This window comes from Vipera berus, assembly GCF_964194415.1.
Source record: "Vipera berus genome assembly, chromosome: 3".
NCBI classification, from domain to species: Eukaryota; Metazoa; Chordata; class Lepidosauria; order Squamata; family Viperidae; genus Vipera; species Vipera berus.
Window position 1 is genome coordinate 154,280,456 of NC_138204.1, and position 21,575 is coordinate 154,302,030.

Below are 21,575 nucleotides of genomic sequence, written 5' to 3' on the forward strand. Positions count from 1 at the left end.
CTTTATAGGGATAGATTATATGTGATTTTGTATTCTGGTGCGTTTATTAAATCTGTTTTGCTTTCTATAATGGTTGACAAAATTCTTCCCTCCCCATATCACAAAAGCACACACACACTTTAATTCTAAGGATAATTTTCTGTATCTCCTGCTGGCTCTCCTTATATTCCTGGCTAAGTGAGGTTCTTGGTTTTTCAATTACCGTACTTTAACCTGGCAATTGAGACTTCAATTTATTCATAAAGTATATTTTATTTGCAATAGCTACAAATGCACAAATAATGATTCTATTTTTGTGGCTCTAATATATACTTTCTCTGCAGAGACTGGAATTGTATAATTGGATTTAATACAGTATATAATTTTGCTGTTTAAACCAGTCCTATCTATCATTGCATAATATCTGTACAATATTAGGTTCTTAAAATTTAAAAAAGAATTTGATTCTGTAAAAATTCCTCAGCATCCAAATCTGGATTTTACAGATTTAGAACAAAGCAGCAAAAGCAGTGAGTTAGACTTATTGCAATCTTCCTTACAATTGTACTCAAGATACAAACATATGCTTGTTCCTCCAGAATAGTTATAGTAACAAATTATTTTTGTTTTATGTATTTCAGAAAAACAGAAACAGAATGAGATTTAATTCCAAATGCACATGTTCAAGATCTTTCTGCTAGTGTCACAAAATACTTGAACTAGATAACAATATAGGAGAGTGTGATTAAAAAAAATCTTTATTCCAGTGTAACACTGCAGCTACATATATATTTACACTGGAAACTTAAGCATAAACACTGATAGTATTTTAAGTACCTGGAGCCTTCTCCACAAATATCACTTTAGAGTCTTGAAGAAAGTTGTGTCCGCTCAGAATCATTTTCTTCCCGCCCATCACATGGTAGCTATCAATGCTTTGCTTTTCAACCAGAGGCAGTTCCTGAGCAGATCTTTGGGCTGATGAAAATAAATAATAATAATAATTAATAATAATAATAATAATAATAATAATAATAATAATAATAATAATAATAATAATAATAATAATAATAATAATAATAATAATGTGAATCTATACTAACACATTTTTAAAAAGAGCCTTGGTGGAGCAGTGGGCTAATGCCTCCTTAAGTAACACCAGCTGCCTGCAATTAGTGCAGGTTCGCATCCCACCAGGCTCAAGGTTGACTCAGCCTTCCATCCTTCCGAGGTAGGTAAAATGAGGACCCAGATTGTTGGGGGCAATTAAGCTGACTTTGTAATAATGCCGCTTGGGTGTGTGTGAAAGCCCTAATAAGCAGGCATATACATAGAATGAAGGCTACTGCTAAGCTTGTAAGCCGCCCTGAGTCTTTGGAGAAGGGCGGGATATAAATGGAATTAAATAAATAAAAAAACATACCTAAGTTTAAGTATTCTACTTTAGGCAAACAACATTTGTAAATTTTTAGTAAGATTTGGTTTGAGGAGACAAATGCTGAGTTACTTGTGCCTTAGTCCAATTACAAGATATCTTTGGAGGAACAGTAAAGTGTGTTTATTTTTGCCATTAACTCTTCCCAAGAGAAATTCAATATTCTGAATACAAGATGCCACTTTTTCTGGAATTTAGAGCAACAGAAGAACTTCCATTTGAACTCCAAACATGAACACACTGAGAAAGAAAGGATACTTACAACATTCAATAGGGTTGGAAGACACTTGCAAAGAAAGGGTTCTCCCATTAGGTTGAGGGATATGAACACGGAAGACCAGCCGAACTCGTGTATTTTTCCTCCCAATGTCAGTTTCTCCTTTTCTCAGTTCAATGTCTGAATTTCTAAGTTTCAGTATTCCAGCACAGTCAATGCTATTCAAAAAACAACAACAAACAATCCGTTTTAAATTTTGTGCACTTCCAGAATGACAATCATCTAAACCAGGGATGATACTAATGAAAGGGAAAATTATGGTTTATCTCAAATTAGGAATGGAGGTAATTATTGCATATCTTGGGTAGATTATGTATTTGCCCAGAAAATCCTTGAAGACTTCACATCATGTCTGTTAAGTATATTCTTCTCTCAAGGGCCTGTACTTTTATCAATTTTATTACAAAGAAATTATATAGGTGAATCTTCCCTAATAAAAATATTGTAGGACTGTCATATGCCTGCCAGACAAGAAAACAGCAACTACATTTCAATAATGCAGAGGACGACTGGCCATATGCTACATTTATACAAATTGACTCCTTGCCATTCGGTTTGGTGGAATAAAGCCAGTCCCACAAGCAGTTTTAACTAGAATTTGGCACAAGTCTTCTGCTATAAAATATCAAGAATGGTCAGAGCTGTCTCTGTCTTGGTTTTCAGGAAAAAAAAGAAAAGGAAAAAAATGCTCTATTTGATGAGTTGCTGCGGTAGCAAACAAGTCAGTCAGATTTGAAACACAGCCAAGCATCATCACTCCTAATGGTGAATCAAGACTGCTAATGAAGTCAGGATGTTGCACAGTCTGAGATGCTATAAGTGAGCTAGCAAGAACTTTGGTGCCAGATGCATCATGGATTTATAATGCAACACTTTATAATGATATCCATTCAATTGTGTCTGATTCTTGGTGATTCTATGGGCCCGTTCTCCATATTTTCTGATCTTGTAAAACTTCTTTCAGTTGTTTTATGCTCTTGCCCATGTTGGCTTTGGTGGTGTCTAGCCACCATGGTTTCTGGCGGCTTCATTTCCTTTTACAGCTGTCCATTCCAAGCATAGCCATCTTCTCTACCAATTCCTTTTTAACATTGTTTATTCTAAATTACCAATGTAACAGCAAATACTAATTTGCCCTATGGAGCTGTTACCACAGTGGTTAAGACCAGACACATTCATGTTTTAGGCACTGAGGTGTTTCCTGTCTCAGATTTTGAGTATTACCATTTTCAGGTAAGAGGATGAGAAATGGACTAATAAGAAGCTACTGTAGTTCATGATTAATTTTTCTTTCAAGGCTTTGATTGGTTGTAACTGCAATTCCTGAGACAGCTACAACCTTACAGAACCAGTATAAATATGTCTGTAACAAAAGCTTTATTCATCCAAGTTGTTTGGATCACACACTTCATTAATTTTGACATTCCACCAAACTGCAGTACTATTTATATATCATTACATGGATACTAGGCTAAACTGGTTAATGCACAGTGAAAGAGTTTCAGGCAATGAAATTTTGATAATGATACATAATAATTAAGTTTAAGAAGCTGATCCTGCAGTGAAGCTACAAGGGATTTTTTATTAATATGCATTATCTTCTTTAGACAGTTCATATCTAAATGCTATCATACACATTTTTGCTTTGTAAGAGTGTCAATAGTTTGTTCAAATTTAGCCATTTTCTTGCCACTCATAAAATGCAATCTTAGGGTATTATTAGGTATTCATTATTAGTTAGTTACTTAGTTATCTTTAAGGGGAGTTAAAGTGTGATAGAATTTAATGTGTTTTTTTAGTTAGTTATCATATTTTAGCTTAAGATTGTAAAAGTTAATACCCTGTATTCAGCTCTGGGAAGTCGGGGGGGGGGGAGGGCAAGGGAGGGTAAGTGGGGGGGAGGGGGAGGGAGGGAGTTTATGTTTTTAAAATGTATTCTAAAACTTTTCAATAAAAAATAAATAAATAAATAAAATGCAATCTTAGGCATGTTAATTCAGATTTATTTGCTTGCTTTGTTCATTTTAAAATTGTATGTCAATTTTCAAAACCAAGTTTTTCCATTTTATTGGGTCTGATTGCCAGATAAATATGTTTCTGATTACAGCTTCCATGTGGTATCACTTTATAAGTACCTAGAGGTTTTTTTTCTTGATCACTTTCTGTGACAATGTGCCTTGCTATTATTCTAGCTCCCTGCCCTCCAGCTCCATATGCCATTTAATATTACAAAACATTTGCAGATGTTATTTAAAATACACACTAAATTCACCCAAACCAATTTTTAACAATACCCGAGGGCACAATGGCAACAGAAAAAAGGAGCGAGGTCTTGATTGTATAACTATCTGCCACATTGCCCTTTTTCAAGTGAGATAATTTGGGTCTAGGAAAATTATCATAACCTATGCAATTATTTATTTGAAATGTTTGTATTTATTTCCATTTTGGCTCTATTTGTACATAATTCACTTGGGCAGAACCATTCTTTATGAATTAAATAGATGAGTTCTTCATTCTTAATACGGTCTGAAGGTTAAAAATTCCACAAGAAAATTTTGTATATATTTCCCCTAATACCTGTGTCTCATTTAGTTGCAGCTTCAAACCTACCCATCCCCACCTTTGGTTAATTTTTCTTTTAACAGAAAAATATTCAGTCTCTCTTTTCTTTGTGAGAGTGCTAGCAAACGTGTTTCCTGCAGAATAGATTGCGGGAATAAGATGGTGTCAAGTTAAGTACCTAAAACAGGAGCTGAGGTAGGAGATATTTACAGCTCTGTAACCGATATGCTGATTTTAAATGGCAAGGAAGCATGTTGGTGTTGGGGTGTGTGTGTGTTTGTGTGTGTGAGAGAGAGAGAGAGACAGACAGACAGACAGAGAGGGAGAGAACGAACAACAACCAGTGTTTATTAAGTGTCGAATAAAATATTTACACATTTTATTCAACACTGAAAAAACAGTAAAAAGATTCTGGACAAAATTCTGCAGCTGGAAAAAATGTAAAATTATTAATTTAATTTTAAAAATAAGATAAACAGAACCCTATCAAGTGCCTTGACATAAAAATAGAGGTTTCTCAATTGATCAGTGGGAAAACTGAAAAGAGCCTTGGTGGAGCAGTGGGCTAATGCCTCCTTAAGTAACACCAGCTGCCTGGTGCAGGTTCGAGTCCCACCAGGCTCAAGGTTGACTCAGCCTTCCATCCATCCGAGGTAGGTAAAATGAGGACCCAGATTGTTGGGGACAATAAGCTGACTTTGTAATAATGCCGCTTGGGTGGGGGGAGGGCGAAAGCCCTAATAATAAGCAGGCATATACACAGAATGAAGGCTATTGCTAAGCACATTGATTTGTGCTTTAGATTGTAAGCCGCCCTGAGTCTTCGGAGAAGGGCGGGATATAAATGGGATTAAAAAAAAACAACCATGTGGATGAAGGGACTGAATTAACCTCAAAGAGAATTTTTACAAAATGATGTGTAGATGGTACTTATCCCCAGATAAATTGGCTAAAATGTCTACAGGAATAGTAGCTGTAGATGTAAAACTCAAATAAGAATCTTCTACCAACTTTGGTAGATTTGAAAAAAAAGCTAAGCAATATTGGAGTAAAATTAGTAATATAATTCAAAAAATCTTCAAAAAATTAATGTACAACTCAGATCAAAAACTTTTTTTGTGAAGGCTTATGGATAAAACATTGGAAAAACCACGTGGTGTTTTATTATTATTTATGACAACAGCAGCACAACTTTTAAATGCTCAGCATTGGAAAGATCCTACGCTACCTAAGATAGAGGAATGGTTAATAAAGATAAAAGAACTGGCAATGATGGCTAGGTTAACAGCCCTTGTAAGAGGAAAAAACACCAAAGGAATTGATCTATAATTAGAAGTCCTTTGTGAACTTTTTGCAGGAGATGAGAAAAATCAAATTTTGACATATGCATTTGAAGATTTATAAAATTTAAAAACATTTTTTTCCTCTTTCCTTTTTTTTGAGGAAAATGGACATCATATCAGAGAGCCGAATCTTAAGAGCGCCTTATATTCTTGGAAGTTGGAAGTCATTCTTTGTTTATGTTTTTGTTCTCCTTTCTTTCTCTTTATATCTTTTTGTACTTCTATTCTTATTCTGTTCTTACTTTTTACACCTTTTCTTTTGATTGTTAATTTATGTTGTCTTTTACATGTAAAATTTAATAAAATTATAAGACAGAACATAAAAAGGAGGTAGGTCTTACATTGCTTTCATGTTGTTTTCAGGTAAAAGTGGAATTTCCAAGACTTTGGTGTTGGAAAATATGGTTTCATGGCTGGTTGTGGAAACAGTCTTCCCTGTAATCCGATGAACTTGGTAGAAGGCATGGGGCCGCAGCAGACGGTCATCTGCAGTCCCGATGAACAGCTGTAGTGTGAGTGGTTCACTTTCTAAGTAACCATGCAGCTGGGAAGAGAATATAGAGTTCTTGCTGAGCACCATGTACATCAACAACTATGAATTTATTAATGTTTTATACAAAAAGCAGTCAAATTGAAGGAGAAAACCAGTGATAGAGTTAAGTTTTAATCTCTCCCCACCTACGGATGCATTCATTTTCTTTTCTTTTTCTTTGTAATATAATATTGGACCAATACAGGTAGTTTTCGACTTATAACCATTTGTTTAGTGACCATTTGAAGTTACGACACTGAAAAAAGTGACTATTGTTTTCACACTGACAATGGTTGCAGCATCCCCCTGGTCACGTGATCAAGATTCAGACATTTGGCAACTGGCTCATATTTATGACAGCTGCAGTGTCCCGGAGTCATGTGATCCCCTTTTGCGACCTTCCGACAAGCAAAGTGAATGTAGAAGCCAAATTCATTTAACAACCATGTTACTAACTTAACAACTGCAGTGATTACTTAACAACTGTGACAAGAAAGGTTGCAAAATGGGGCAAACTCACCTAACATCTGTCTCACTTAACAACAGAAATTGTGGTCGTAAGTCGAGAGCTACTTGGAGAGAGGTGTGCTTAGGGAATGTCTCATTATTTTACATAACCTGTCCTAGAGCATTTCATTGAAGCTTTTAACAGTGCTGCTTCAAATTGCCAGTAATGTCATAGAAGACTTTTTAATGGAAAAGGCAGAAAGAAAGAAAAATCAAGTTTAAAACAACAGAATCAGTATTTTATCTAGAAAAGCCCAGGTTCAGGCATTGCAGTAATTCGATCTTGCAGGGTTTTAACTATCAGTGACCAAACGAATAACAAGCAACATAATATATCAAGGAATTTGCATAAAGGAGACAGGCAGGTGCAGATAATTCTAAGTTTGCGCCACATTTTTAGGTATCCAAGCAATTAGGTCCTATAGGGTCCAATACTGAAGACTTCTTTGCATTACCTGACTATTTTTAAAGCTGCTATTTTAAGCCCCTTTCAGGCTTTTTGCATACTGCATATTCTGTGTAATAATCAGAGACACCATTTTAACTGAGCTTATACAGCTGTTGCTTACCTTTTTCAACTGCAACTTTAAAGAAAGAGAAAAGCACCAGCTAGAGCCTCATAGCAATAACATATGGTATGCTTAAACATAGCAAATGAAAATAAGAGATTGGACGAGACAGGGAAGAGGGAAACCTCAGCAAAGTAGTTCAATCTGCGCTAGTGTCTGGCTACCTCTTGGCAAGCCATATGAGAGGAGCACCTGATATCCACACAGCTAAGATCTGCCAAAAGAAGCCTTCCCTTGCATGCAGAAGCCCATTAAAGCTGGCACAACTGGCACTATTTTCACTTACATTCACAAAATGCCTGAGCCAGCAAAATATCACAAAAGTGAAGTTATAGTGAAACAAAGGCATCTAGCTTCCAGAGGTATATCAGCCACCTTTGGATGGGATGGTGTATGGGGAAAACACAGTCCTAGGAAGTCTTCCTTACGTACCCACATCTTCCATTGGTTTGAAAAGCCAGAATGCAACCAAACACTGTCAGTGCAGAAAGCCCAAAGAATATAACAACATCTTTGCTGGACCTGGTAATGCCAGATATGTGACTAGGTAAGGTAAGGTAAAGGTTCCCCCACACATGCGTGCTAGTCGTTTCCAACTCTAGGGGCCGGTGCTCATCTCCATTTCAAAGCCGAAGAGCCAGCGCTTGTCCGAGGACGTCTCCGTGGTCATGTGGCCGGCATGACTAGATGCCAAAGGCGCACGGAACGCTGTTACCTTCCCACCATAGTGGTCCCTGTTTTTCTACTTGCATTTTTACGTGCTTTTGAACTGTTAGGTTGGCAGAAGCTGGGACGAGTAACAGGCGCTCACTCTGTTACATGGCACTCGGGATTCGACCCGCCAAACTGCCGACCTTCTGATCGAGAAACTCAGTGTCCTAACCCACTGAGCCACACCGCGTCCGTTAGATATGTGACTACTCCTACTTAATTCAACGGGACCTATTCCCAGGTATGACTACGACAGCAGCTTAGAGATGCCTTCCCCAACCAGGTGTTTTCCAGAAGTCCTTGGACTGAAACTCCTGCCGTTTCTATAAGCAAGATTTAAGTTTAAGAGTTACGATCCCAGCACATTTGTAGAATGACATCTCAAGAGGGAAACTAGCTTAAAACATAGAACGGGAGTCAATCAATAGACAAGCTTGCGTTGTGTTTGGTTCTGCCTCTTTCTTATCTGGGCTTAATAGGAAAAAGGATGGATGAGCTTTTACTCTCTGAAGCAGGTTTCTCCAACCAGGGAGTCACTTCTTTGGCATCCGCCTAAAACCAAAAGTAATTCCTATTGCAAGCATGATTCTCAGTGTCTCTTTACCAAAACTTATTAAGTAGAAAAGGACAGGTTTACAAATAATTCTGGCAACTGAACTATTTCCTATTTACAACCAATACATCATAATACATTAGAGAAGAAACTTCCTCATCTTTCCTTTTAATTTTTAGTGCCTTTCTGTGAACTGATAGGTAGGTCTCTTCCCTAATTCTGAAGAAGCTCATAGATAGTTGTATATAAAGCCATTTTCTGAATCCTCATGAGTCTGGCTGCTGATTACAACATTGGTATCTTCTGGAAGTATAGAATAGAATAGAGCTGGAAGGGACCATGGAGATCTTCTAGTCCAGCCCCTGCTCAAGCAGGAGACCGTATACCGTTTCAGATAAGTGACTGTCCAGTCTCTTCTTAAAAATTTCTAGTGATGGAGTGCCCACAATTTCTAAAGGCAAGCTGTTCCACTGGTTAATTGTCCTCACTGTTAGGAAGTTTCTCCTTAATTCCAGGTTGCTTCTCTTTTTGATCAGTTTCAACCATTGTTTCTTGTCCTGGTGCTTTGGAGAATAATTTGACCCCCTCTTCTTTGTGGCAACCTCTCAAATACTGGAATACTGCTATCATGTCATCCTATTTCTTCTTTTCTTTAGACTAGCCAAACCCAATTCCTGCAGCCATACTTCACATGTTTTAGTCTCCAGGCCTTTTTTTATTTATTTATTTCAATTCCATTTATATCCCGCCCTTCTCCGAAGACTCAGGGCGGCTTACAAGCTTAGCAGTAGCCTTCATTCTATGTATATGCCTGCTTATTAGGGCTTTCACACACACCCCCAAGCGGCATTATTACAAAGTCAGCTTATTGCCCCCAACAATCTGGGTCCTCATTTTACCTACCTCGGAAGGATGGAAGGCTGAGTCAACCTTGAGCCTGGTGGGATGCTCTTCTCTGAATTTCCCCCCCCCCAAAGTCTCAACACCTTTTTTGTAGTATGGTGAACAAAATTGGTTGCAGTATTCCAGGCCTGGTCTTACTAGGGTTTTATAAAACAGTGGCTCAGTGGGTTAAGACGCTGAGCTTGTCGATCAGATGGTCGGCAGTTTGGTTGGTCGAATCCCGAGTGCCGCGTAGCAGAGTGAGCGCCTGTTACTCGTCCCAGCTTCTGCCAACCTAGCAGTTCGAAAGCACCTAAAAATGCAAGTAGAAAAATAGGGACCACTACGGTGGGAAGGTAACAGCGTCTGTGCGCCTTTGGCGTCTAGTCATGCCGGCCACATGACCACAGAGACGTCCTCGGACAAGTGCTGGCTCTTCGGCTTTGAAACGGAGATGAGCACCGGCCCCTAGAGTCGGAAACGACTAGCACGCATGTGCGGGGGAATCTTTACCTCTACCTTTTTACTAATACGTCACGTGATCTTGATTCTATGCGTCTGTTTATACAACCCAGGATTGTATTAGCTTTTTTGGCTGCTGCTGCACACTGCTGGCTCATATTCAAGTGATCATCCACTAGGACTCCAAGGTCCCTCTCACAGTTACTGTTTTTGAGCCAGGTCTCTTCTAATGATTTTTTTTATTTTTCCTGCCTAAATGTAAAAATTTGCTTTTCCCCTCATTAAAATTCATTTCATTGGATAGGGCCCATTGTTCAAATTTGTCAAGATCTTTTTGGATCCTAAGCTCGTCTTCTGGCGTTGGCTATTCCTGCCAGCTTAGTGTCATCTGCAAATTTGACGAGTTCCACTTCTATTCCCTCATCTAAGTTATTTATGAAGATATTGAAGAGTACTGGGCCAAAGACGGTGCCTTGTGATACCCCACTGCTTACTTCTGTCCTTGTGGATGTAGTACCAGTGAGGACTACTCATTGAGTATAGTTTATCAGCCAGCTACAAATCCATTTGGTGGTAAGGTTGTCTATTCCGCCTCTTTCTAGCTTACCAAGAAGTAGGTTTTGGTCTACTTTATCAAATGCCTTACTGAAATCTAAGTATACTACATCAACGGTATAAACTTTCAGTTCCAGGAATTCACTCCTATTCAATATTAGGGTGGTCAACAAGTGGGCCACATTTATGACCATTGGCAGCATTCTGTGTTTTATATTGGTTTTGCTGAAAACTGGCATTTACTTCCATTGGTTTGCTTAATGATTATCATAAAAAAGGTTGTAAAATAATGTTGTAAAATAATGTAAAATAAAACCACTGTTTTATTACTGTCACTAATTACCTTGATGCACAGGCTCCATTATAGTCGTAACAAGTACTACATGTTCATTTAATTTTTTATAAAATTGAATTGTTGTGATTCTTTTAAGGATCCTAATATTGCAGATGCCTTGCACTGCTGATATTATCTGATTGTGTGATGAAACATCTGCAAGCAAACAACCAAGCTCAGGGAGCATCAAGAACTCCACATTTCAATCTTGAGATATTTGCTTCTATGGGAACTTTGGATGTTGCTAAAGAATTCAGGCTACAACATGTTTCAGTTGTATATATTGCCAAATTAACATTATAAAGAGTCATATTCAAAACTCAATCTCTCAAGGTCTTTCAAGGAGCCAACAGAAATCCAATGATTCAAACTCGTTTCCTTGTTTACATCAAGCATCCAATATATATTTTTCCCTATTAATTTCAAATGTGACATATTCCACAGCAATCAATTTCTCATTGATTCCAGATCAAAATGTAATCACTGACCTATCTATTACCAAATCTGCCTGGCAGTTTTCCAGACTGGAGACAAAGATCTCAGTTTAGTATACCTGGATTTTAAAAATTTCTATGATTTCAGAAGTGTAAAGAGAATATTCATAGAAGGTCTTGTTCAAAAGAATATAGATACTAAAATAAAAGCCCACTATAATCGTAATGTGATCTTAACTTGCTAAATTGAGGGTTTTTAACTTGGTAGAGAGACCTCATTAACATCTCTGTATGAAGTATACAATGGGGATTAAGAGTGGAATCCCTCATAAAATATATTTATCTTGAGGTAATATTCTTTTTAATAACAATAGTCTCCTAGATATTTAATGGAATTTTTAATTTTGGAGTCTACTGATATTGCAACTATACATTCAACAAACTGGGTTATTTTTCAAAAAAGAATATTAACCCAACTGTTTTACGTTTATGCAAAATTTACATCTGTATAAATTGTAAATTCTAATATCTTGCAGTAATCCACAGATATAAGGGCAGCTAAAGTGACTTTTTCTAGTTAAAGGTACAATCAGATTATTAACTGTACAACCTCCATAAGCTTATTTGATCCATAATTATCCAAGTCACAGGTGCAGAACTATAACAAGCCAATGTTACCTTTTTTAAAAAAGGGGGTGGGGAATAATTAAACAAAGGTCTTCTGTATCAGTGTCCAAACACTATTGCATGGAGTGTTTTTCTAATTAGGGAGGCTGCAGGAGGGATAAGGGCGTGGTGAGAAGGTTCCTGAGCCAACACATCATTCTGTTGTTACATTCTCTAAATGAACCATTGCACTAGGCAGTTTCAACCCCACCAAATGTTAGGAAACATGAGAATATGGAAGGAGACTGTAGGTTGTTTTTTCTCTTGTCTATGAAGCACTAACCAAAGAGCCTTCGGAATATTGGCAAATCTTTATTTGCAATGCTGGAAGGAGCTGCCATTACAGATTGAAAGCAAAGAATAAGGAAGGCAAAGGGGGCCATTCACTGTACGAGTAATGCAGAGTTGGGGGCATGGGCAATGCTTCATTAACCTAAGTTGTGTTACAAAGCCAATCAGCTGGGTGCCCTCAAGGTTTTGACTGTAACTTCCACTATGACTCCAATTGGCTCTAGCTTGGCCAATAACAAGATTTTTATACTAGTACAAGGGTAGGCAACTATGGCACTTTATGACCTGTGGACTTCAACTATGACCTATGGACTTTAAATCCTGAGCTATGCTGGCTCAGGAATTCTGGGAGTTGAAGTCCACAGGTGTTAAGTTGCCATAGTTGCCCACCCTTGTACTAATAGATCTCTTAAATGCAGAAATCACTACATGGAGTCAATGCAAAACTCATTAGGCATAAACAGAAAGCCTTAAACTGGTGTGCAGCTTGGGATAGCAGTTTCCCTTGTAGCTTATTTACATTAGCACAGGAAAACTGGGTTTTAAATACATGTGTAAATTTTAATAACTAGATTTGTTACATCGTCTTGAAATTATTTGTGTACCAGCTGCTGAGCTGCCAGCATCATATAAAAACAGGTATTAATATACAGTAGGGGGAAATGGAAAGCAGTATTATTTAAATGAATTCTTATGAACTACTCAGAAAGATGGCTTGTAGTCAATCATAATGCTGCATTACAAAACCCTTTTTGAACTAAAGCTTCAATAACAGACAAGTTCAATGGTCCATATCCACCCCAATTTGATATAACCAGGATGAGTGGGCCTCCTTTTCTAATTGTTCTCAGCAAAATTCAAGGGTTCAAGTGCCACAAGAGGAGAGGAAAAAATGTTTCATTTTACTAAATGCTAATATTGATATCTTTCCTATGATTTATAGCATTTCCTAGCGAGTTATGAGCAATACTTCTAAGATGTGAGGTTCAGTTTCCAATAAAGATCTATAATGATGTCACGTGGAAGACAAGACTCTTGACAGTTGCAAATTTTAAAAAGAACATTTTTGACAAAAATCACCTCCTCTTACTATTTCTGCATTTTATTTCACTTGGAAAAATATCAGATGATTCAAAATTAATTAAACAATATCATTACTCATTATTATACCCACTTGCTAAGTGGTATACCTTCATTAACACAGGTAGTGATGGCAGAACACCGGAACATAGATAAAATAGTTACCATTTAGAACTATGGCATTGTTCAATGTCCATCTATGATAGGCTTGGTTTTAAAACTTGTAGTTCTGCCTGAAAGGCTAAAAAGGTTTTTTATGTCATAGACAGTAAGACCTTTCCTAGAACACCAGTACAGTACAGTACATCCATGGCTGTTCTTATTCCAGCTCTGAGTCCAAGTGATGAGCAGGAATCTTGCTCATCTAGAGCAAATGCTAGCATATGCTTCAAAGTTCTGGTGCTCCCTTTGTGTAGCAGAGCAGAAGACTGGCCTGTTAGCTTTTCAGCTCTACAGTTCTTGACCAAGAAGCCTGTGGTCAGTGCATGAGTTCATATTTCTCTGACATTTATTGCCACACATCTTCTCATCCCCTTTCTTTTCAATTTGAAAACAGATCTTGCAATTATTTCGGCTACTTATTCAAGCCAGATGTTTGCCGATAAATGTATTATGTGCTTAGTTAGCCACTTACATCAAGCCCAGAAGTAGGCCCAGAAAAAGAATTAAACTGTTATCAAAGCCACCTATTTGTGTGTCACAATATAAAAACTTGTTCTCACTACAAACATATCAAATACCTATCTCAAAATGCATTTACTTTTGACACTAACCTGGGAAAAGCATATAGATCGCTTTTCCCCAACCTTCCCCCCCAAAATTTGCTGAATCTAATATTTGCACTCCCATTATTTGCACTCAACATGGCCAATATGAGAGATACCATTTATTTTATTTTATTTATTTCTTTTCTTTTTTTCCAGCTCCATTGATTACATAATATTTTCTATTATTATGTTACACACCTACTACCATACTATGAAATAAAACATGATATAAGAATTAATATTTTAAAACAACATATTTATGTGTTTAATTTTAGATTACATACCCATTTCATAACTGGGTTAGATCTAGTGGTATCGTGTTTTTAAAGTAGGAAGCCATCGTTTTCAGATGGGTTTTGCTTACTAAGACCTCCGTCCAAGGAAGATTTCCAACTTCCTAAATTTCTCAAGTTCCTACCACACTTTACAGAAATAATTGTCCCTCCTTTCTCCTCTTAAGCACATAAAACCTCAAAATGGAACAGTTATATCAAATATACAAGACCACTATGTGACTGGAAAGGTGAAATTAGCATTCTACATTGTTAGGAATATATTAGGAAATCATTTAGGAACTATTTATGCAAACTGCTAGGAAAAATATTTTTCCCAATAGTGAATATTGTAATTTTCTCCACTGTTACAGGATTGGTTTTATGTTTGTATATCGGTTGCCTTTGTGTTTAGTAGGAAAGAGAACTATATATGCATACACACACTCTCACATATTTTCCACACATGCTCTGGAAGAGTCAGTTCTGTTCCTGGCTGGGAGTACGGGAAGCATGTGTCACGTATTCTATTTTTATCCTTTTCTTTCTCTAACATGGCCCCAAGACTAAGGTGCCACTATCAGTCTTTCTGTGACTAAATGCTGCTGACAGAGAATATTCTGCAATATTAGAGCAAGACCTGAAGAATCACAGTTACCCTCTAAATGATCCTATGGTATTTTACAACATATAGCTGTATCATACCTTTGCCAACAAATATTACTAGTGACAGCAACAGCTAAATTTGATTGATCTTAATTTGAGCTTCTTCAAGAAAGGTGAGCATTCTGCACATTACTGAATGGTGATAAGGCAACCTAATGAAAAACATAAAACTTTTAAAAAATTGAGTACCTAAAGAAACACAGGAAGCCCCAATGGGTTATTGCTACTTTGAGAAGGCAGCTAATGATCCCTTCCCTAACACTGATAATTTATTTGACCATTTTAGTAAAAGAGATACATAATAAACATATCAGGAACATGTTGTGTATCCTCTGCCTGACTTTTATCACTTTTATTCTTTTTGTGGTAAAAGAAATAATTAAAAATGTCCTAAGCCATCTTAGAACTTCAAAAGGTGTCCTCAACTTTACTCAGAGAAAGCCAGTGTCTTTACCCATCCCTAGTGATGAAAATACCCTCAAAACAAATTAAAGAATTAAGAAACTTCTTTCTGTCTCACAAATATGCTGTTTGAACTAGTTGCTTTATCAGGCAAAAAGCAGAAATGGCCACAATTTGCCCAAATCATGTAGGGGAAAGAGAGATCTGTCCTTATACTTTTTAGAGTGTCATGCACACAGATGACACTAATAACTATGCACACAGATGACACTATAATAATAACTATGACTCATACTCCAAATGATGCTAACAAAGCACTATTTTAAATTAACACAGCACACTTTACAATACACTTACATTGATCCAGGGTTATCATATCATTTACTTTGTAAACAAAGTACACACAGAGGACTCGGTAGTAACAATACAGAAGCTTATTCAATTTGACTGAGCCATAGCTGGGGGAAAGCCTCTAGTGACATTATTGAAGCAGCTCAGAAAAGCTGGAAGCTATTTCTGTCTAGACAGTAAATATGTGTCGTTGATAAATCACAAAACTCTTTTCCTTAGTCTGCCATCTGGGAAAATGAGGATTTAGCCCCTAGATGTAGCAAATTCTTTACAGTTACTAACACACAAACAAAACCATTAATTGAGAATAAATCTGTAAACCATACCTGCTGAATTGGGATTTGAAGAAAACTTCTAACTTATCAGAACAATCATGACTTTATAAGCTTCCTGAGTCTCAAATGAAGTTTGACACTGAGCGTAAGCACTCTTGAAATGAACAGGAACTGCATAATCAGCACAAACCTCGATCATTTCATGGGGTCTATGTAGACGTTTGGGCCATTTATGTCCATATCTGGAAAGTTCAGAGGCACTTCTGGAAGGTAATGAATATCCTCTGAATCAAAATCTCTTCTCCAACTGCCTTCCATCCATAATTTAAGAAAAATATGAAACGATTAGCCTCTGCCAAATGAAAACACTTAATACTACAGTTTATCTGCTAGGCCCAGATTGTATCCCTGCAAGAATAACCACAGATATAAATCTTGAAATTAGGTTCAAGAATCAATTGATGAATTATCTTGAAATTAAAAGATACTTAGGGAAGTGTTATTTTTATAGCAATATTCAGAAATAGGATTACTAGGAAGTGAAGGCGAACAGCTGCACAAACTAAGCTATTTAAAATAAAAATTGCAGAAGTTTTATATCCAACATTGCAAAGTTTTCAAACACATGTGTGCTTTGCATCCAAACAGTGCAGTAAATAAAAATGTATGCATATGATGATATGCCTCCAGGCAGATTGTTCATACCTATAAGACAATAATCTTAATGCCAGTGTGCCATAAGGAACTATTAATCTCGAGTAATAGAGATGTTTTGCATTCAATAACTGGCTTAACAGGTATTTGGGCAACCTTCCAGAATAAAATGCTCTTTACAGCGCTGTATTACACCAGACCCACTTTTCATGACCAGGGAATGTGGAACTGGGCTTCCTAAGCATGCTAGAACATGTACTGAGAATAAGACTCAAGTTATTTTTATTTTTTTCACGATTTGTAAGTTGGATGGGACTTGGCAAAGCCCCTACACTGGCTAAAGAAGGCAACATTTGCTTTTAAAAAACAACAACACATTTCTTTAACCTACATAATAACTAGTCTCCATAAAGATTGCTTTTCTTTTAATTTAAGCCCTATCCCACCTGATTTCAGAACAAATTTTACACCCAGTTAAGATCCCTAAGATCACACCCATATTTTGAGTTTCAGTATGTTCAAAACATAATTCTGTGCTGATTTCATCAGAGAAACTTTCTCTTAATTGTGTACAGCTCGTCACTACTTAAATAGCTACTAATAGAGGGACATATGAAAGGCTCTGCTGGCTTAGACCACAGGGTTGCCTACTCTAGCATTCTTCACAGAGCCCAACCACATGTCTTCAGGAAACCCACAATCAAACACGAATACAGTAATAACTTTCAGCTCAGCTTCTCCAGCAATTGGCAATGAGAAGTTTCTCTGACACTCAAGGCAAGTTCATAGTTTACTGCCTAATCCACTTTTCATTTTCTCCAATTCAGTCATCCCTTTCACAATACCCTATGCTAATGCCTTTCAATTGTGTGTGGTTATCTCCCATGATTTTTCCTTTTCTGGAGGCTATCTGATTAAGCCTCCCAAAAAGGGAAACTAGTTATGCCTAAGAAAAGTGCTTATCGGTGTCATCCAGATCATCCTCCTTAATAATGAGTGTTACGGTTCCATTTCGAACCTCAATATTATTTAGGCAATTTTTAGGAGGAAAGGCATCCACAGTGGATGAGCTAGAGCAGAGGTCCCCAACCTTTTGGGCACCAGGGACAGGTCCCGTGGAGACAGGTTTTTCCACGGACTGGAAGATGCGTGGTTTTGTGTGCTGCCTGCATCTCACGGATGGGGCTTTGCTTTTTTGTGCAGACTGGTTGCTGGCATGCCACAGACCGGTACTAGTCCACAGACCCCTGAGCTAGAGTCTTGAGCATCGTGCGTCTAAAAAAGCTGAATGGAAGATATTTATCTTGATCTAGGATAAAACACAAGCATAATATAAAAGTGCTTTTTTGAACAGAACCCCAAAGATTCCACTGTCAAGTCAATGCTTCCTGATGAAAAAAGTCAGTGTGAGGTGCCAACAGTGCCCTTTCTTTGTTTCACGCATAGGGAAGATGATAATGGGAAGAAAATAATGAACTGGCTTCTTCAAGAAATTAGTCTTCTCTGAAAGTTTATACAGGGAGTGCAGAATTATTAGGCAAATGAGTATTTTGACCACATCATCCTCTTTATGCATGTTGTCTTACTCCAAGCTGTATAGGCTCGAAAGCCTACTACCAATTAAGCATATTAGGTGATGTGCATCTCTGTAATGAGAAGGGGTGTGGTCTAATGACATCAACACCCTGTATCAGGTGTGCATAATTATTAGGCAACTTCCTTTCCTTTGGCAAAATGGGTCAAAAGAAGGACTTGACAGGCTCAGAAAAGTCAAAAATAGTGAGATATCTTGCAGAGGGATGCAGCACTCTTAAAATTGCAAAGCTTCTGAAGCGTGATCATCGAACAATCAAGCGTTTCATTCAAAATAGTCAACAGGGTCGCAAGAAGCGTGTGGAGAACCCAAGGCGCAAAATAACTGCCCATGAACTGAGAAAAGTCAAGCGTGCAGCTGCCAAGATGCCACTTGCCACCAGTGTGTCCATATTTCAGAGCTGCAACATCACTGGAGTGCCCAAAAGCACAAGGTGTGCAATACTCAGAGACATGGCCAAGGTAAGAAAGGCTGAAAGACGACCACCACTGAACAAGACACACAAGCTGAAACGTCAAGACTGGGCCAAGAAATATCTCAAGACTGATTTTTCTAAGGTTTTATGGACTGATGAAATGAGAGTGAGTCTTGATGGGCCAGATGGATGGGCCCGTGGCTGGATTGGTAAAGGGCAGAGAGCTCCAGTCCGACTCAGACGCCAGCAAGGTGGAGGTGGAGTACTGGTTTGGGCTGGTATCATCAAAGATGAGCTTGTGGGGCCTTTTCGGGTTGAGGATGGAGTCAAGCTCAACTCCCAGTCCTACTGCCAGTTTCTGGAAGACACCTTCTTCAAGCAGTGGTACAGGAAGAAGTCCGCATCCTTCAAGAAAAACATGATTTTCATGCAGGACAATGCTCCATCACACGCGTCCAAGTACTCCACAGCGTGGCTGGCAAGAAAGGGTATAAAAGAAGGAAATCTAATGACATGGCCTCCTTGTTCACCTGATCTGAACCCCATTGAGAACCTGTGGTCCATCATCAAATGTGAGATTTACAAGGAGGGAAAACAGTACACCTCTCTGAACAGTGTCTGGGAGGCTGTGGTTGCTGCTGCACGCAATGTTGATGGTGAACAGATCAAAACACTGACAGAATCCATGGATGGCAGGCTTTTGAGTGTCCTTGCAAAGAAAGGTGGCTATATTGGTCACTGATTTGTTTTTGTTATGTGTTTGAATGTCAGAAATGTATATTTGTGAATGTTGAGTTGTTATATTGGTTTCACTGGTAAAAATAAATAATTGAAATGGGTATATATTTGTTTTTTGTTAAGTTGCCTAATAATTATGCACAGTAATAGTCACCTGCACACACAGATATCCCCCTAAAATAGCTATAACTAAAAACAAACTAAAAACTACTTCCAAAAATATTCAGCTTTGATATTAATGAGTTTTTTGGGTTCATTGAGAACATGGTTGTTGTTCAATAATAAAATTAATCCTCAAAAATACAACTTGCCTAATAATTCTGCACTCCCTGTACTAAAAAAAAATATAGCTTGGTCTTAAAGACATTAGAAGACCCTTTCTTTGGCAACGCTTCCTAGAAGTAGCAGTTCTTCTGCAGGTTGAATCCAGATGGGCAAAACCTTTGAGATAATTATGTAATCATCAATGAGCAATTCACATATAGGCGCTGTGTCCCCTGGGTCACCGGAGGATAAGAGCAGATCAATTTGAAACACCTAGTAATGCCAGTCGCATCAATTGGGGTGGGGGAAATATGAACTAGACAAGAGTGACCACAAAAATCAACAGTCAACTTCATGGTGTGTTTTTTTCCTTGTAAGAGGAGATGTGAAAATTAGAAGGGCTGAGCAGGTGTCAGGTGTCTCTTTTTAGATCATCTACTCCTCATATGGTAGCAAGCTGCATCCAGTTTCTTTTGTTGTCCCCAATGCTTAATGATCAAGATTGGCTGTTTGAGAGAACTGAGATGTTTATCCAAATCCCCATACAAAATCAAGCTTACAGAATATGGGGTTCTAAAGTTCATAGCCACTGTATATCGGCTGGCAAGATTTTGTAAAAATGGTAAAGATAAAGGAGGTGTATTTTGAAATCATCAAGAGTCTGCATAGGGGGAGGGAAGGCAAGAAGCAGTCCTGATGTGATGAAAATTAGACAAGAATGGGTGATCATAAAACAGTACGTTGAATAATTATTATTAAGACAAAGTTTTATAACTACATTAACACATTCAAAGGTCTTCCTGTGAACAGGAAGCTTAGCTTATTTTAAAAGAGGCAGTCCTTTGAGTAGATAACATTAGAAGCTATATTTAAAAGCTTCATTTCTGTAAATATTTGGATAAAAGTAAGTACTGGGAAATACCACATCATAACCATAATATTTTTAATGATGATAATGTTTCAATACCTGAAAATGAGTGGAGAAGAAAACATCAGACGAACCACGTTGTGTATTAGAAGTGCAAAATGCTGAAGTTACTGGAATTTGATAACTCTTCTTTAAAAATGTAATTTTAAGGATTCAAGTTAGAATTTTTTGTATAAGTTATATATTTACAGAATCTTATGATATATAAATTAGCCTTTATATTTCTGAACAGAATGGTTATTTCTATGTAAAAGTTGGGGAATACAAATCAATACCACCTTAATTATCCTATCCCACTGATTGAAAACTAAGTAATTGATTTATGGTAGAGCTATTATATAGTCAAAACACAATAATGAAATCTGTTCAGTTTTTTCTTAAGATATATATCTCATTTCCAGGTAGCAAAGAGTACACAGAATCAAGTCACAGCATCATCAATCATTTTTCAATGGAAATTTTGGTTATATTAGAATAATTAACAAGACATCCTCGGAGACTTCTAGAAAAAGACAAAAAATATGACGCAGTAAAATCTTTGAAGCTTCCATTGAACATCTGGTGTTGCAGGACTGAAGTCACTGGCTTTTTGTAACATATTTATTTATTGAACTACAGCCTACCTCAATGTCACCACTTTCCTTTCAAATTTCTAAAAAACATCTAGCATCCAAAAACATTATTTGGGCCAAAACAGCTCATTTCTCTTTCCTGTATCTATATGAGCTCAGAACCCATGTTTATATTATTCCCAACTAGTTGAGAGTAAAAGAAACAGCTATTCCATTCAATCTAAAACCTGACCTCTTAAGCAGTTTTCATATTCTCTAGCAGAATTACAAAACTTGAAGTCATGTTAAAAATTATTTAGATAATCCCCAAAAACTATTTCTAAGGAGACTAATACAAGCGTTCCAACCAGGAGTATTGCCACGGATTATATTCAAAGTTGAGTGCTGCCAATATCCTAAGCAAATCTGTCTCCCCAGATATCTTTGCAATAGATGAGGAGTATACTGCTCAGAATTTCCAATTAGCATGGCCAAGAAAGCAGAAAGACTGAATTGAACCACA

The 21,575-nt window shown here is 37.4% G+C and overlaps 1 protein-coding gene across 6 annotated transcripts in view; it reads right to left on the minus strand.

Moving 5' to 3' along the window:
- NFATC1 (nuclear factor of activated T cells 1) overlaps positions 1–21,575 on the minus strand; it is a 130,673-nt gene that overhangs the window by 57,438 nt on the left and 51,660 nt on the right. For all 6 annotated transcript variants that reach the window (XM_081324038.1, XM_081324037.1, XM_081324039.1 and 3 more), the window contains exons 4-6: positions 5,941–6,143; positions 1,677–1,849; positions 817–957 (exon numbers count right to left, since the gene is read on the minus strand). In XM_081324038.1, the coding sequence (XP_081180164.1) occupies positions 817–957; positions 1,677–1,849; positions 5,941–6,143 (517 nt within the window). The remainder of the gene's footprint in view (positions 1–816; positions 958–1,676; positions 1,850–5,940; positions 6,144–21,575) is intronic.